Source organism: Pteronotus mesoamericanus, unplaced genomic scaffold, assembly GCF_021234165.1.
Source record: "Pteronotus mesoamericanus isolate MK-2021 breed Mesoamerican mustached bat unplaced genomic scaffold, CSHL_Meso_final contig_166, whole genome shotgun sequence".
Lineage (NCBI taxonomy): Eukaryota > Metazoa > Chordata > Mammalia > Chiroptera > Mormoopidae > Pteronotus > Pteronotus mesoamericanus.
Window position 1 is genome coordinate 444,364 of NW_026555066.1, and position 16,554 is coordinate 460,917.

The 16,554-nt window shown below is 39.1% G+C and overlaps 1 protein-coding gene across 10 annotated transcripts in view; it reads right to left on the reverse strand.

Annotated features, from left to right (window-relative positions):
- HUWE1 (HECT, UBA and WWE domain containing E3 ubiquitin protein ligase 1) overlaps positions 1–16,554 on the reverse strand; it is a 160,934-nt gene that overhangs the window by 34,622 nt on the left and 109,758 nt on the right. For 9 of the 10 annotated variants that reach the window (XM_054565717.1, XM_054565723.1, XM_054565725.1 and 6 more), the window contains 12 exons: positions 15,851–16,120; positions 14,241–14,393; positions 12,421–12,548; positions 12,164–12,245; positions 11,338–11,514; positions 10,701–10,860; positions 10,057–10,415; positions 7,371–7,566; positions 6,081–6,248; positions 4,646–4,791; positions 4,163–4,229; positions 2,830–3,044 (listed from right to left, as the gene is read on the reverse strand). In XM_054565717.1, coding sequence (XP_054421692.1) covers positions 2,830–3,044; positions 4,163–4,229; positions 4,646–4,791; positions 6,081–6,248; positions 7,371–7,566; positions 10,057–10,415; positions 10,701–10,860; positions 11,338–11,514; positions 12,164–12,245; positions 12,421–12,548; positions 14,241–14,393; positions 15,851–16,120 — 2,121 coding nt within the window. The remainder of the gene's footprint in view (positions 1–2,829; positions 3,045–4,162; positions 4,230–4,645; positions 4,792–6,080; positions 6,249–7,370; positions 7,567–10,056; positions 10,416–10,700; positions 10,861–11,337; positions 11,515–12,163; positions 12,246–12,420; positions 12,549–14,240; positions 14,394–15,850; positions 16,121–16,554) is intronic. The other variant, XM_054565719.1, reaches the window with a different exon arrangement.

Here is a 16,554-nt window from a genome sequence, read left to right on the forward strand (position 1 = left end):
ACTGTCCTCTCTCCAAGCCTTTCCCTCCGCCACAGAGCCACAAAGTGGTGAAATGGGTTGCTCCGCCCTGGTGGTCACTTAACGCTCCACCCCACACAATTTACAGGTCGGTTCTTCTACAATAGCCAACACTGCTAGGACAGGGAGTCAAAGCATCTCTACCTAATGCACAGAAACAAACACAGGGCGGCTGCCAAATTGAGAAGACAAAGAAATACAGCCCAATCGAAAGAACAAAACAAAACTCCAGAAAAAGAATTAAATGAAACAGAGATAACCAATCTATAAGATGCAGAGTTCAAAACAATGGTTATCAGGATGCTCAAAGAACTCATTTTAGGCAATATAAAAAAGACCCTAGAAGAAATGAAGGTTACATTAAGTAAAATAAAGAAAAATCTACAGGGAACCAACAGTGGATAGATGGAACTGAGTATCAAATTAACAATTTGGAACATAAGGAAGAAAATAGCATTTAATCAGAATAGCAAGAGAAAAAAGAATTAAAAAAAAAAAAAACAAACAAAACACAAGGACGCAACAAGAAACCTCTGAGACATCTCCAAATGTACCAACATCTGAATTATAGGGACGTCAGAAGGAAAAGAGGAAGAGCAAGAAATTGAAAACTTATTTGAAAAAATAATGAAAAAAAACTTCCCTAATTTGGTGAAGGAAATAGACATACAAGTCCAGAAAACACAGAGGGTCGCAAAAAAGATGGATGTCAAGAGGCCCACTCCAAGATATACCATAATTAAAATGCTAAAGGTTAAAGATAAAGAGAGAATCTTAAAAGCAGCAAGAGAAAAGCAGAAAGTTACCTATGAAGAAGTTCCCATAAGACTTTGCAGGCTAGAAGGGAATGGCAAGAAGTACTCAAAGTGATGAAAAGCAACGACCTACAACCTAGATTACTCTATCCAGCAAAGCTATCATTTAGAATGGAAGGGCAGATAAAGTGCTTTCCAGAAAAGGTAAAGCTAAAGGAGTTCATCATTACCAAGCCATTATTATATGAAATCGTAAAGAGACTTATTTAAGAAAAAGATGATGATCAAAACTATGAACACTAACATGGCAATAAATTTATAACTATCAACAACTGAATCCAAAAAAACAAACCAAACAACCAACCAGAACAGGAACAGAATCACAGATATGGAGATCACTTGGAGGGTTATCAGCTGGGGGCGGGGGAAGGGGGAGAATAGGGGAAAAGGTGCAGGGATTAAGAAACAAATTGGTAGGTACAGAATAGACAGGGGGATGTTAAGAATAGTATAGGAAATGTGAAGCAAAAGAACTTACATGCACAATCCATGGACATGAACTAAGGAGGGGGGAATTGCTGTAGGGAATGGGGGTACTGGGTGGAGAGGTGCAAAGGGGGAAAAATTGAGACAACTGTAATAGCATAATCAATAAAATCTATTCAAAATTATGAAAAATACTGAATGATGGCAAGGAGGTGAAATAATATGAACTTTCATCATCTGTGCTAGTGATAATATAAACTGACACAACCACTGAAAAACTTTCGGTATCATTCGATAAAGCTCAACAGACTAGCAATTCAAATCCTAGGCATATACCATCCAACAGAAATGCTTACACAATGGAATTCTATACAGCACTGAAAACAAACTAAAAGTACACACACACACAAAAGAATCCTGCAAACATATTAAGCAAAAGAAGCCAGACAGAAATGAGTATGCATTGTTAAGATTCCATTCACATAAAGTGCAAAGCCAACGTAAGACAACAGAACTCAAGACAATGGTGACATTATGGAAGCTCAAAGTAGAGAGGGAGATGTTAGAAGATTTGAGGGGGTAGCTTTTGTGGAATTTGTAATGTTTTACTTAATTTGGGTAGTGGTCATCCAAGAAAGAGCAAATGATAAATCACTTAGGGTTGTGTATTTTTATACACTTTAAAAACCGGAATTAAAGTAAAAATAGCTTAAAAATGACAACTACTTTCATAGATTGTGTCTGCAACATTATTGCTCCTGCTCCACTCTCAGATCCTTTACTGATTACTGTGACCCCCCAAAACAAAGTCTTCTTTATGAAAAAACCTCCTTGGGTACCCCTCCTTTTACATATATGGGAACATGAGATGGTTTTTAAAAGTGCTCTTGCACTTACAAAATCTAACCTGAAGGTAATTCTGTATTAGGACATATAAAATATGACTTTTATTACTAATACTGTTACATCTGGTATCTTTGCACAGGCTTGAGCACATCTGGAAGATAAACATTAATGTTTTTCAGTATTTGGTTTAATCTACTGTCCTCTAGACACCTTTACTTAGGTGACCCAAAGATAGCTCTCAAATTCTACATTTTCTCTTCAAAGTTTCCTCTTATAACATAAAAGGAATAAAAAAACATAAAATGTCTGAGCCCTTGATTTCACTTTCATCCCCCAAATCCAATTCTTATCCATTTCTACCGTTACAACATCTCTTCAATGAACTCCACCCACCCCACTGGCCTCCAAACTTCACCAAGATCCTGTATTAGGTTACTAGGTCAGATTTCTAATTTATTTCTCTGATTCCAGTCTTGCGTTTTTGAGTCTCTACTCTGCAGGCCAAGCAACTTTCTACAAAACAAATTAACAAACTGCATTCCCTGTAGTATGCCTAATGGCTTCACTTTATGAGAAAAAGGCCTTGCTCTTTAATGTGTCTTAAGAGGCCTCTGCCTCTCTCATCATTGGGTTAACATGCATGGGTTCCTAGCAAAGCATCTAACACATAGTAGGTCTCAAATGACAACAGTATAAAATCTTAAGCAGAAGCTGAAAATATTACCTCTTTGATCAGCTCAGACTGGCCCACAGTGTAGCTGTAGTTGGCAATCAGGGTAGCAATACCAACATAGGACCTCACCAACTCTGCCAGAAGACGGAGAATAGTGGAGGTGGGCATTAAAGGTTTGCTGCCCTTGCCTTTCTGTTTGCCTTCCTCTGAGGCCCGGTCCCCTTCTTTATCTTTCTTCCCATCTCGAGACTCCTCTGGAGTTGAAACTGTTGAGAAAGAGCCAAATAGTGGTTCGATTCCACACTGGAATATTGGCGAAATCAAGACTTAGGCAGAAAGAAAACCCCTTTTCCACTTAGGCCACTGGTACAAATTGACTGCCCTCCTCCCACTGCAGTGGAAGGACAGACAGGTAGGACGACTCAGGTCTCAGACATAGTCTGTGGATATAGTATATCAGGGAGCTTTGCCCACCTGTTCATACATCTCCTGCCATTTCCCTTCTCTTATTTACTTGTCTAGCTCAGCTAAAATGCTGATCGCCTCTATAAATGCTATCCTGTCTTATCCAGGCATACTGAGATGCTATTGTATCACGTGCCCACAATACCTTCTCCCAGTGTGTCTCCATTCCAGCAGTTACCTTGCATTGTAATGGCTGCAGGTTTCCCTCACTGGGCAACATTCTTTAAGGGCAGGAGCAAATCTGATTCATTTTGGTGTCTTCTATAGTTTGCTACACAAAGGGCCTAATGCTTCCCTTGGCTGATACTGCTATCACCCATGCTATATACTGCAGATGGGTGGTAAGTCCATCAAAGTGGGCTAACTATTATTTTACCAATTAATAGCCTTTTTGATTTATTTCCAGGGACTAGTCTGACATTAAGTACAATGTCTCCTAACTTAGATCTCAAAGATCTTACCTATCTAAGGAAAAGCTGCTCTTGAAAGTTGTCATTAGAATTGCTTCCACATGACATTTCTCTAATTCTTGGTGAGTAGCCAATGGGCTCTGCTGACACTGATGGAGGCAAAAATCCATCATGTAAACCTTAAAGCTAGAATACTGTCATTGGCACCAAAGCTCTATAAAACCAGCATGGAAGCCATCAAAATAAATATATGGGGTGGTTTAAAGAGTACAACTAAAGGATATTACCATAGCAACCATTACTGGGCTAGTTAAGTCACATTTCCATTAACTTTAGCATATAGAAGCCTTTTACTTAAAGAACACTGAGCTCAATGTTGAGAAAGTTCATTTAAACAACTAAACCTGACAATTATGCCTGTATCTCCCTACTCCCTGTCCAGAGCACCCAGTTACTTCCAGTAGTCCTCAAGAAATCAGAACAGAAGAGGGAGAAAAGCAAACTGTTACCTTCTCCTTGGGATGTCCCAGGTGTGGATGTCTCAGTGGAGGCACTATCTGCAGCAAAGACCTGACTCTATGGAAGAAGAAAATACCTGAGCCATTATTAATTTCAAAGACAGTTGTCCCAAATGGTAGGACTCCTTCCCAGGGTTGTGAGTGCTACATCACTGTCTGGCCAATCTTTTAACCTCCTGCCACCTGTCTCCCATACACCACAATCTCTGTGAAGTCATCATTATAAGTAGTGACTGGGAGATTGGGGGAAAAGGGGGAAGATAATGAAAAATGAATTAAGGAAACATTTCCAACACAAGGAGAGAACACACAATCCCAGGAACAGCCTAATTTTACCTTAATTTTTAGGCAACATGTACTGTACAGATACATCAAAATTAACACCTATGAAATTTCCCTGGCATAACCCTAAATACTGAGAACACACAAGACTTGGAAAGAGAGAAGGAAGATAGGAGGTTGGAACTGACTTACATTAATGGCAAAACCTGACTGTGTATCAAAGTCACTGCTCTGACGAGTAAGTGACCGGTACTGCTGGTATACATCATCGCCCATGTCTTGCAGGAGCTGGCCAACCTCTTGAGTCATACCCCCAGGTTTAGGATCAGATTTGTCTGCTAGAAAAACAAAACAAAACAAAACTTCTATAACTGTGCAATGTTAATGCCTATTTGGCAGCTTGGACAACTTCACCTCACGTTGCTACAACTGTTTGCATAGTCCTATTGCTAGGCTTTCACTCAAGAATGAGGAAAAATGTAGTACAATAAGTCCTCACTTAATGTTGTTGATAGGTTCTGTGAGTTTAAGCAAAAATGATGTTAATGCAACCAATTTTATCACAGGCAAATTGATATAAACAAGAGTCAAATTCCTAAGACATTTCATCAATCTTGTAACAAAATGACTTCATTCAAGGACCTGCTGTGTAACCAAGACAGCATGGTTGGAAGCTTCATTCTATCACTAACTAGTTGTGTGACCAGAGGCAATTTACCTAGTCTCCTCACTCTCCTTGGCTGTCACTACACTAAGCTTAAATGAACATACCTGGGTATTATGCCTAGTGCAGTGGGAAGGTCAATTAATGGTTACTATAGCTAAATATAGCTAAATTATTGTTTTTGTGGGGGGATATAGAAGGTTAGTTATATATAAAGATTCTGTGGTTGTAGAAGCTCGGAGTTCTATATAAGAGTGCTGTATGGATACAAACAACAAAGTAAATGGCTCACATTTTCTTGACTTACTAAAGGCAGTATTCATCAATTTTTGGCATCCTGTGGTACCTATCAAATAAGTGTGTCCTGAATAAAACCCAAAAGGATCTTACTGGAATGGAACCTTGGGTTCCAACCAATTCATTCATGAACTTCCCAGTACTTACAGGCAGCATCTTAACTAGGAATAAGGGTAGACTGAGATAGTGATCCCAAAGGTCAAGAAGTCTAGCTACATCTTCTAATATTGTTCCCAGCTCTTTGGGAAATAAAGATGTTTTGTTTCTGAGAGTGAAAATATAAGAGACCGCATGGTATTTTATTTTCCACCGGCTAACGAGATGGTATTAATCATTGTTCATTCTTCCTACTGAATAGGGTGTATTCTCATATGACAGAACTCTGGCGACCTCCTTATTCTTATCATTCAAGACTTCTTTCAGAAAATACTTATTCTAAGAAACTCTCCTACAGGCCCAACCTCCACTAGGTCAGGTGCCTTGCTCTGGGACTTGCAACTACTCTGCTATATGTCATGCTATATTACTATTAGCTTTTTTAGAGAAGGGTACTGTGTGGCTTATTCTTCTTGACTCCCAAAGCATGGGCACACAGTGAGTGCTCATGAGTTAGCTGAAGTGATCCAGGCAAAGTGTTCAGCCTCCTGTGGTGGGCTAGCTACATACCTTCCTCTGGAGCATGGTATGCAGCCAGGGCATTCAGCATGTCGTAGATCACTTCCTTGATAGTATCAGGAATAACAGGCAGAGGTGAGGGTTTCAAAGGGGTTGTTTTCACCAGCTGTACAGCATTAGGGCCTTTAATTCTAAGATTCTCAAATTCATCATCTGAAGCTAAGCCAAAGTTAGATAGAAAAATCAGTCAATAGTGAACTGGTACCTACCCTTGTTTACTGATACAAACTTAGAAGGGGGCTTACATAATATACAAGCCTGGGACAGGGGGCCATTTCCAATGATCAAATAGCCTATCAGAAATCTGACTTTTACCTTCCCTGAATCCCACAGGATTTACCAAATGGTAAAAAGAGTACAGGCTTTGTAGTTAGGGAGACTTTGTTTTTAAATCCAGTTATAGCACAGGATCAAGGCCAAATTACTGTCAACAAAGCTCAAATTTCTAATTCTTGAAATAGGAGGATTAAACGAGACCACACATGCCCAGCACAGGGTCAGGCACACTGAGGCTCTCAAAATAACTAGCCTCCCCTAACTTTTTATTAAAAATCCCCATAACCCTGTAGATATGTCTACCCACACCCAACACCAAGGATATTTTTCTACATAACCACAATACCATCGTTAACACCCCCAAAGTTTAACACGGATACAATTATATTATCTAGTATATAGTCAGTATTCAAATTTTTCCAAATCTCCTTTATTTGAATCCAAAATCCCATCAAGATTGATGGCAGATATCTCTCTCTAGTCTCCTTTTATCTAGGAGACCCTTGCATTTTTTCCCTCTAACTACATTAATATTTTTGAAGAATCTAGGCTGGTTTTCTTACAAGATGTCTCACAATTCATTTATATCACTACTTCCTCATAATTAAATATAGGCCAAACACTTCTGGCAAAAATATACTGATACTGTATACTTTATACTGTATCACAAGTCATTTGTCCATTTGTCCATTTGTTCCTCAATTATCATTCAATCTGTAAACCATCTACTGTATGTAAGCCCTGCTGCCACACTGAGATGAGTTCTTGGAAAGCAAGGACTAGAGTGGGTGAATCCTTGGTATCTCTCGCAGGGATTAACAAAGGGAAAGAGTGTAGAAGTTATGGAAGTACTTCTAAAAACTGACCCACATGATCAACCAGTCAATGTCCCAATACTTGCCTCAGTAGGCTTTCCAAGTTATAGATCTCTTCACAGAAAATCTCTGGAGTTACACTAGGCCACAGACTTCAATGTCTCCAGGGACAGGAGAAGGGGAAACTTACCAGTTCCTGAGCCACGAGGGGCTGGAAGGGCAATGCGGATACAGCAATTGGCCACTTCTGTGAAAATATCTGGATTGCGGCATGCAGCTGGCCCAAGGACACGAAGGATGTAGTTTATCTCCCGAGAGCCGAGGCTGCCAGACACAACACCAGAGGTAGTGCTACCAGCTCCACTTGTAGCTGCTGAGCGAACAACCTGGTGAAGAGAGGGAGAAACACTGCTGATTAATGACTACTTTCTAAAAATTCACTTGCATTCAAGGAAGTTTCCAAAAATTAAAATACTAACCAAGCTCTTCCTCCAAGACAGTGGATGGCAGCTTTAGATTTCTGGGAGAAAGATAAACTTGGTCTCTCAAGTCCTATCCCTTCCCGATTAAAAAATGTGGCTTGTAAAAGTTACAGCACTCAGCATATCCCAAAATGATCAATTATTAGACCAGATGGCATATGATCTTTAGAGAAATTGGGGAATGTATCTAGACCATTGATCATTCATCCAAATTAGGGCTCCCACATTTAAGTGCCAGCTTCTAATCTTCCCAAATGCTGTCCTAATTTTAAACCAGAATGGTTCAAGCTCTAAAAAATATGTAATATTGATATCCACTCAATTTAGAAGAACAAAATTAAACATTTTATTTATGCTTCAAAACCAATCATCAGTTTCAGATAATGATAGCCACAGGAGATATCAAACTATTTGTGGATTGTTTGCTTTGATACCACAGGGCTTAGATATCCATTATGGTTTTGCTCTTCTCACAAAATAACTTGTCAATCATGGAAAATACAAGAAAGTATAAAGAAAACAACTTCACATTGTATTTTCCATTATCTATTCCTTCAAGAACTATGTTCACAAAAATAAACATCTTTTGGAATCTTAATGCTTTCTCTTACCAAACCAGCCATGCTCTTTAGTTTGGCATATTAATCCCTATATCTTGCCTGTCAAGCTGCAATTATAAAGTAACTCTCCACCCTGGCCGGGTGGCTCAGTAGGTTAGAGTATCGTCCTAATACGCCAAGGTTGCAGGTTTGATTCCTGGTCAGGGCACATACAAGAATCAATCAATAAATGCATAAATGAGTGAGGGGAAAAAAAAATCAATGCTTTTCTCTCTCTCCCCCAAAAAATCAATTTAAAAACACACGAAACTCTCACTTTTTAAATTCAGAAAAGTGTAATTTCACTATAAAAATGTGTCACAATTTATTTATCCAGACTTCTCCCGGACATTAGATCTCTAGTTTCTTGTTATTACAAGCAAGTCTATAGTGAACATTCTTGTATATGTACCTTGGCATACTTGACTTTAGTTATAAATTCTTAGCCATAGAATTTCTAGGTCAAAGGATATCTTAAACTGACAGTACCAAATTGCCCTCCAATGTGGCTGCACCAATTTCCACTCCTACCAAAAGTAAGAGTATGCCTGGTTCTCCACACCCGTACCTGCAATGGATATTATCAAGCATTTACATTTTGCCAACTTGGTATGTTAAAATTGCCACTGACCTTCTTTTGCTCCCAACACCCCCAAGTATAATTTCCTTTAATTTTAGAGTTTTCTCTCATCCAACAAGAACTTGTATTTTCCCTTGCACTTTAAAAGTTGTGTAAACTTTTAACATTTAAACTATTTTGTTTTTCTTCCTTGTTGGGCTGTCTCCTGACCTTGGATCAGTACACATGCTGCCTTTAACAACTCTCCTCCTTTGGATTTTGCTCATGTCAGATGAAATCAAACAGGCTGGGTAAAAAAGAACTATGTGAAGAATGTGAGATGTACACTCATATATGTATATATGTATATGTATGTATGAAGTACCAGCTTTCTGGCAAACAAGTTAAAGAAATGTAACTTTTGAATCAATTTCTAGGAAGTTCCAAGAAAAATCTTAAATGTGACAAAGCTATGTGTAAAAATGCATACTGTAATATTTATTCATATGTGTGGGAAACAATGTTCCAAGAGAGGAAAGCAGAAGCGAAGTCTAGTAACATTCACATGACTGCTGACAATTAGCAGGAGGAAGCCTTACTAGTAAGATATTTGCTCCCTACCCCTCTATTTATGTCTTAATGATGTTATAAATGTTTTTATTTTTTCTAATTACTTTGTCATTTCTTCCACTGCCTAATAGGTTCCTAAGATAAACATGTCAGTCTCAATTTACTGATCTGCACAATGCGTATTTGTGTAAAGAGCTTATCAGTGTCTGGCAATCATAAACATTCCAAAAACTTCACTACTTTTATAACCCCAAAAGACAATGTTTGGAAAATGGCTCTTAGGTGAACACATGAGAAGTACTCCTACATGGGGATGATCTTTAAGATATGAACTTGGTGGAAGCTATTCTAATTCCTTATTAACTGTTTTTGGTTCATGAAACCTATACTGCTGGAGAGAACTTACCAGATAAGAGCTATTACTACAGTAAATTTAAGGGTAGAAAATCTATTTTCTAGTTCTTTTTTTCATGTCATTCTATGCGATTATCTACCATATCTGAACAAGCACCTAAGTATACACTGGGAAATTTTGCTGGGCAGGGCATATAGTCTACATATCTAGCTACAGACCCTAAGAAGAACCAAAAGTCTATCTGTTCTGAGACCAAGGAAAACAAAGGTATGATATAAAGCTAAAGCAGCATCTGACACCAAAAGACTCACCTTTTCCATGGTATGACGGAGGGTGCAGGGGTCCTCAATAATGTGTCTTAAGAGAAGGGTGACCAGGGGAGTAAACCCATTGAAGCCTGAGCTCTGGGTCAAATTCAAGATCATGCGGGTGCTCTTCAGCTCTGCAAACATCATGGCATATTTGTGGTCTCGGGTGAGCCTCAGACAGAGGCGAAGGGTGGCATGCAAAGTATCTGGGTCCACAGGGACTCCTAGCATGCTCACGCAGGCCCGGATTAAAACAGTCACCATATCCTCTGTCAGGCCCTGGATCAAGATGTCCCCCATTTTTGTTTCTTCCAGGCTTGTCTCCTTTTCGGCATTTGTACTCTCTGGAGCCAATGGTGTATCTACAAATGGGAAAGTAAGAGTTTAGACAGTTTAACTTGACATTTCCGCCCACATCTCTCCTTCCTAACTAACCAGTCAGGCACTTGGGCCCTGGGAGGAGAAACACACCAAACACCAATTCTAAGACCAGATGAAAACACATAAAAAGGAGGACTCTGTATCTTTAAGTCACCAAGCAATCTGACTGATAACAAATGACAACGAAATTAGCCAGAACTTAAGCCGTATAGGCACACTAGTTTCATGTAAAACACTCCTTGAAAGATTCAAAACTATGTCCATACCATTGGCTTTATTTTCTTTACGCTTGATATCCATTTCTTTGCTTTCTTCTAGTGTCTTCTCTAGTTCCTGTCCATTGTTGTTTTTAGAGTTTTTATTCAGCCGTGGTACCCTCAGAAGAGTTAGCATCACAGGGCGCCGGTTCCCGGTTTCTTCATTAACCTAATAATTAAAGCAGACCAAAATAGGAAAAAAGTATCTATGGGGGGGGGGCGCGGTATTAGAACTCCCAGGTAAACTGCTTCAACAGAAAGGAGCCCTGGCAATTTATACCATCCCTATTATTTAGAGAGAAAGCGTGAAAGTTCCCAGGAAGGAAAGAGGCATACACACGGCCCTAAATGAATTGTAAACTTTCTAATAGAGCAGACACCATCACTATCCATTCCCTAATCCTTGACTAAACAATTAAAATCATTCCCAGGTGGGACAGTATCAAATTGTCACAGACCCATGGTCTAGCTGATCACCATAGTAAGACTCAGTTCTCTGAAAACTATACCCAATTTAGTAGTGGTATGGTAATACTGCTTTTTATAACATGTCAGGACTGCTGGTTCAGGAAGAGGGAAACCGAAAAGCATATTTAGCTACTTCCTTTCTTTTTAATAAAGTTTACAGCACTGAATGAGCACGTACCTGAACCATCGTAGTGAACTGGACAGTGTATCTTCTTCTGCCTGCAGTGAAACGAACACTTGTCTCTCCAGACTTCCAGGCAGAATCAATAGTGCTATTGTTGCTTGCACTGTAACTACACCAACGCCCAGAGCGGTCATCAAACCAGCGCCAGTTGTTGTTGTTGGACTGTAAGTACTAAATATAAGAGCAAAAAATTTCTTTTTATTTTCTGCAAGGTTGGTTGTAAGAATAAATATTAACTTCATCAATGTTCATTGCTAAAGCTAATCCAGGAAAAAGAAATATATTCAACATTTAGTATATTTTGAGAAACAAGAGAGGTATTTTTGTATACATTAACCCTCCTATTCCTGAGCCTTTCCAGAGGCACAAAACCCTCTATACCCTTGTCCTGTGATTCCTCTGCTTTCCTTTTGTTTCCAACTCTTTTCCACAAAAGGGGAATATTATTTTAGATGTACTAGAACAAAATTTCTGTTTCTGAGAAGGTACTGAGGTAGCTGACACATGTGATCTTCATATAAGGAGCATTCCCTTTTGGAGGAATTGCTGTACACTCAGACCTTTATGTAACAGAAGAGCCACTCCTCTGGACTTTAACTTTTACTTCCAGGATATGCTCTTGGGCCCTTTAGCAAGATGTTCCATAAAAATAATTCTAACGCCTCATTCAGAAGAGAAGTCTAGCTACCAATATCCCTCAGGAGATTTATTCCTTGATCAGAGACCTTTACATTCTTTACCACTCTCTTATACTCTCTGCTGACCTACTCTTGCTTCAAGAAGTTAAGCAGTTGTGCCAACCATACACTATATTGTGTACCTTAGTCATTTGGGCTCTCCTTTTTGAGGAGATTGCTGTCTTTTCATAGAAATCAATCAGGAGCAACACTGGGGTGATCCACCTACAAATGGAGAAATGAATTACTCTGAGCAAGCCAGAAACCTATACACAACAAGGGAAAATTTTCTCTATTTCATCGGGCACCTCACAATTTTCAAACCACAAAAGGTACCCAAAATTTGTCCCATATATGCCCAAGAAAAACAGAAGTGGAACCAAGATACAGGGTCACTCACTTTGGGGTCTGGACTTCCTTTTGCTCCTTGGCGGCCTGTAGGCAGGGCTGAACCACTTCCAAGAGTTTGATTAGGACATTAAGGATGCCACTAGATTCAACCACCCAAGCACAAGGTAGCTTCAACTCCTGATTGATTAATCAAAGGAAAAATATAAAACAAATACCAACTTCTATCCAGTAATCACAAGGGCGAACATAGAATTAAGTTCAAATTCCACCTCTACATGTACCAGCTATGTGATCTGAGGTGAGTTAAACTTTCTATGCCTTTGTTTCCTCATGGATCAAAGGAATTAATAATTTCTCCCTCCAGGGTAATTGTGTTGATTAAATGAAGCTATACAGTCAAAATGCCCAACACAGTGCTTGACACATTAGTATGTGCTTATTATGGAAACTGTTAATAGTATTACTAATATCATTAAGGATTATGACCTAGGCTATACAGCGTTAACTATGCTGAAGTTGAAAAGCTTCTGATTGACACAGAATCTTTATAATCTTTCAAGGAAGATGGAATAATTAAACACAGCAACCCAGTAAAAGGTTCCCCCTACAGGGGCTATACTAAAATGTTACTTAGAACAGGAAATCACTGGAAGTAATTTAAATGTCCAACAATGGGAAATTTCTTAAATAAACTAGAAGATGACCAAAAGATGGAGTAATATATACATGACATGGAAAAATGTTCATAATATAATACAGAGAGAAAATACAACACTTTTAATAGTATGAAATGGGCTCTGTGGTGCAATGGATAGCGCATTGGACTTCTAGTGATAAAACAGTCTGATTCCAATTTTTTAAATACATAGAAGGACTAGAAGAATATATGGGACTGTTACTTGTGATATTCTCTTTATATTATAATGTTATGAGGGCCCCCTAGCATTCCATACTTTGCAACCTATCTATAATAAAAACCACCACTTCCGCCATTAAGGGAAAGCCCCCAAGGCTGCAGATTATACATAGTTTGACACATATATTGAACTTTTCTCCCAAGTTACTGTAAAGGGTTTACTCCAGTAAGTTCAGGTTTTACCATTAAACATGATGACAAAGAGTTATTTGTTCAAAATCAATTGCCTACTAGTTCCTATGTTGGCTGGAACAAAACATATCCTGGCCAAATTACTCTTTTCCCTCAATCTGTTGACTGACCAGATTTAAAAAACGAGCCAGATTAGCTCTGGCTGGTGCGGCTCAGTGGACTGAGTGCCGGCCTGCAAACCAAAGGGCTGCTGGTTCGATTCCCAGTCAGGGCACATGCCTGGGGTGCGGGCCAGGTCCCCAGTAGGGGGCGCGCAAGAGGAAACCACACATTGCTGTTTCTTGCCCTCTCTTTCTTGCTCCCTTCCCCTCTCTCTAAAAATAAATTAAAAAAAAAAAGATAAGTCAGATTCTATCTAATGCCTCTTACCCAATTCTCACCAGCTACCTCACTCTAGGTGCCATTGAGGTTTCCTCAGAGAGACCAAATGTATTCCACAACAGAACTACAATACCTTTTTTAATGACTACCCTCAAATCCTCTAAGACTCAATTCAATTAAGATTTGTTCTGAGAAGCCTGTCTTTCATCTAGAAGCAATGTGTATATGCCCTCCCCAAACTCATCATTTATGCCATTCATAAGCAGAATACTGTATTTTGCACTTGGTTATGTGCATTACAGCCTATTAGAAACTGTAGGCTCATGAAATGCAGAGACCATGCCTTACGTTTCTCTCTAACTTCTTCAACGTCTCAAATAATAGGTGTTCAATAATTCTCTGATGAATGAATCAGAGAGATGAAAAGATCAGAATCTTACCTCGAAAAGCAGTGTTAAAAGCAAGATTCTAGTAGCCAAATTGGATGCCTGGGGCAAGGTGGCCATCTGACTGATCCACTCTGACACAGTTTTTGTGTCGCTTGTTGTCAGAGGAAGAGCAGCTTTGATTAACACATCAGCAGCTTCCCACACCTAGAAAAGCAGAGTGGCCAAGTCAGATAACTGTAGATAGAGTATGATAAGGTTTATCATGACATTCTCAACCCTGTAAAATACCCCATCCTCAACACACTTGCCAAAGGAAGGTGGGTAAATAATAATGTATTTACTATTGATGTTTAATGTCTGTATCAGAAGAAGATGTATACTACTACAGGACAATCTCTAATGATTATTTTCTTAGGCTAGATTATAAGAAGCTTAAATTCTAAGTTAAAGGAAACAAATATTTAAAAAATTTCTGACACATATAGTCAAACCCACAGAGTCTACCAACTTACACTTCCATCAGTGATCTTTTTCTATATGCTGCCTCAGAATTAAAAACAGAAATCTAGAATGTTAGCTTGCCTGTTAAATTTCTTGCAATGAATTTTATATAATTGCTCTCTTAAGTTTTTAGTTTTCTTAAAATTGTTTCTATGTGCTTTTAATATTGATTAAAGATAACTAAACCTTGGTCATAGCTTATGAAAAAATGGCTTATCCAGTTTGTATTACTTTTATGCTTCCATACACTGAAGTTATGATTATTCATATCACTTTTTGATTTCTTTCTCTGCTTCTTGACTTTAATATGAATACATGAATAGTAAAAAATAGTAAAGAATGTATAACTGAAATATTAACTGGCTATCTGTGTGGGGATTTAGAGAATTTATTTCTTATCCTCGTTCTACAACCAGAATACATTAATTTCATAATGAGAAAAAACGCTGCTTAGAAAAGATAGCCCTAGCTGGTGTGGCTCAGTGGACTGAATGCTAACCTGTGAACCAAAGGGTCACCGGTTCGATTCCCAGTCAGGGTACACACCTGGGTTGTGGACCAGGTCCCCAGGGGGGGGTGCATGAGAGGCAACCACACATTGATGTTTCTCTCCCTCCTTTCCCCCGCCCCGAAAGAAAGGAAGGAAGGAAGGAAGGAAGAAAGGAAGAAAGAAAGGAAGGAAGAAAGAAAGAAAGAAAGAAAGAAGGAAGGAAGGAAGGAAGGAAGGAAAGAAGAAAAGAAAAGACAAGACGATAAACACCAGGTCACAACTATTCATCAGGATGGGGACTCATTTGTCAAAGTGGTTGTTGCATAAGGGGAGAAAAAAACCCCCCCACATTTATTGACTGTTAGTCCAGGGGGCCTAACTTGGTTCAGGAGTAAGACACATTTTGGACATTTAAGATGACTCTAAGAAGAAATGCCCAGAAATAGAAAGCTTTGGTTTTTCCTTTCAAAGACATTTTTGTGAAGTAGTTAATTTTACTTTTTGCAAGAACACTCTCAAAGAGCTACATTATCAAATCTAAAGAATTCAAAGAGAAAATACATTGAGATTGGGTAAAATACAAAAATATTTTTTTAAAGAAATCAGGTTTTGATAGATGGCAGGAAAACCACTTTATATACTCCCCTTTTTTGGCCCCTGGAGAGCTTACCTGATTGACTACTTGCTTCAGAATCATGTCTCGATAGTCTGCTCCATTACGTTTTATTGCTGTCATAATCAGGTCACACACCCGGTACACTGTGTCCGGCAGCTCATCAAGAAGGTGGAAGCAACCTGGTAACATGGTATCTGTGAAAGTGTGGAGCTCGTCTTGCTCCAATGGATCAGCGTCCTGGAACTTCTCTAGACATTTAGCCTCTTCTTCTTCTTGCTTTTCCCGAGCTTTCCGTTCCTCCTCCTCCTTCCGGCAAGCAACGTCCTGGAGGCAAGGAAGAGTGATAGCAGAGTTGAAGGAAGAAAGAAGAGGAAGACTCTAAGAATGTATTTGCCCTATGATATGAGTACCCTCTACCTTATCCTCAAGCAGGTGATATGCTCATTAGTGTGTGACACTGAGTATGAAGGCAGCCACAAAGGCTAAGGCAAGACAAGGAAAAGCAGAGGAGAAGGACACCTCTAATCCCCAAAGTATTGCCAATTTATTCACAGTATCCTACATTATACCCTACAAAATGATTTGCAGACATTCTCCTGGATTGTCTGCCAGTATAGCAAACAGAGCAACTGCTACCTAGAAAGAGATAGCCAAGTTTGGCCTAACAGGTACTACTAAGTACATTTTGAGCTTCCTATCTGACAATAAAGAGCAATGCCTCCTCTGTCCTGCTTAAGGCTTTAGGTCAATGCAATGTA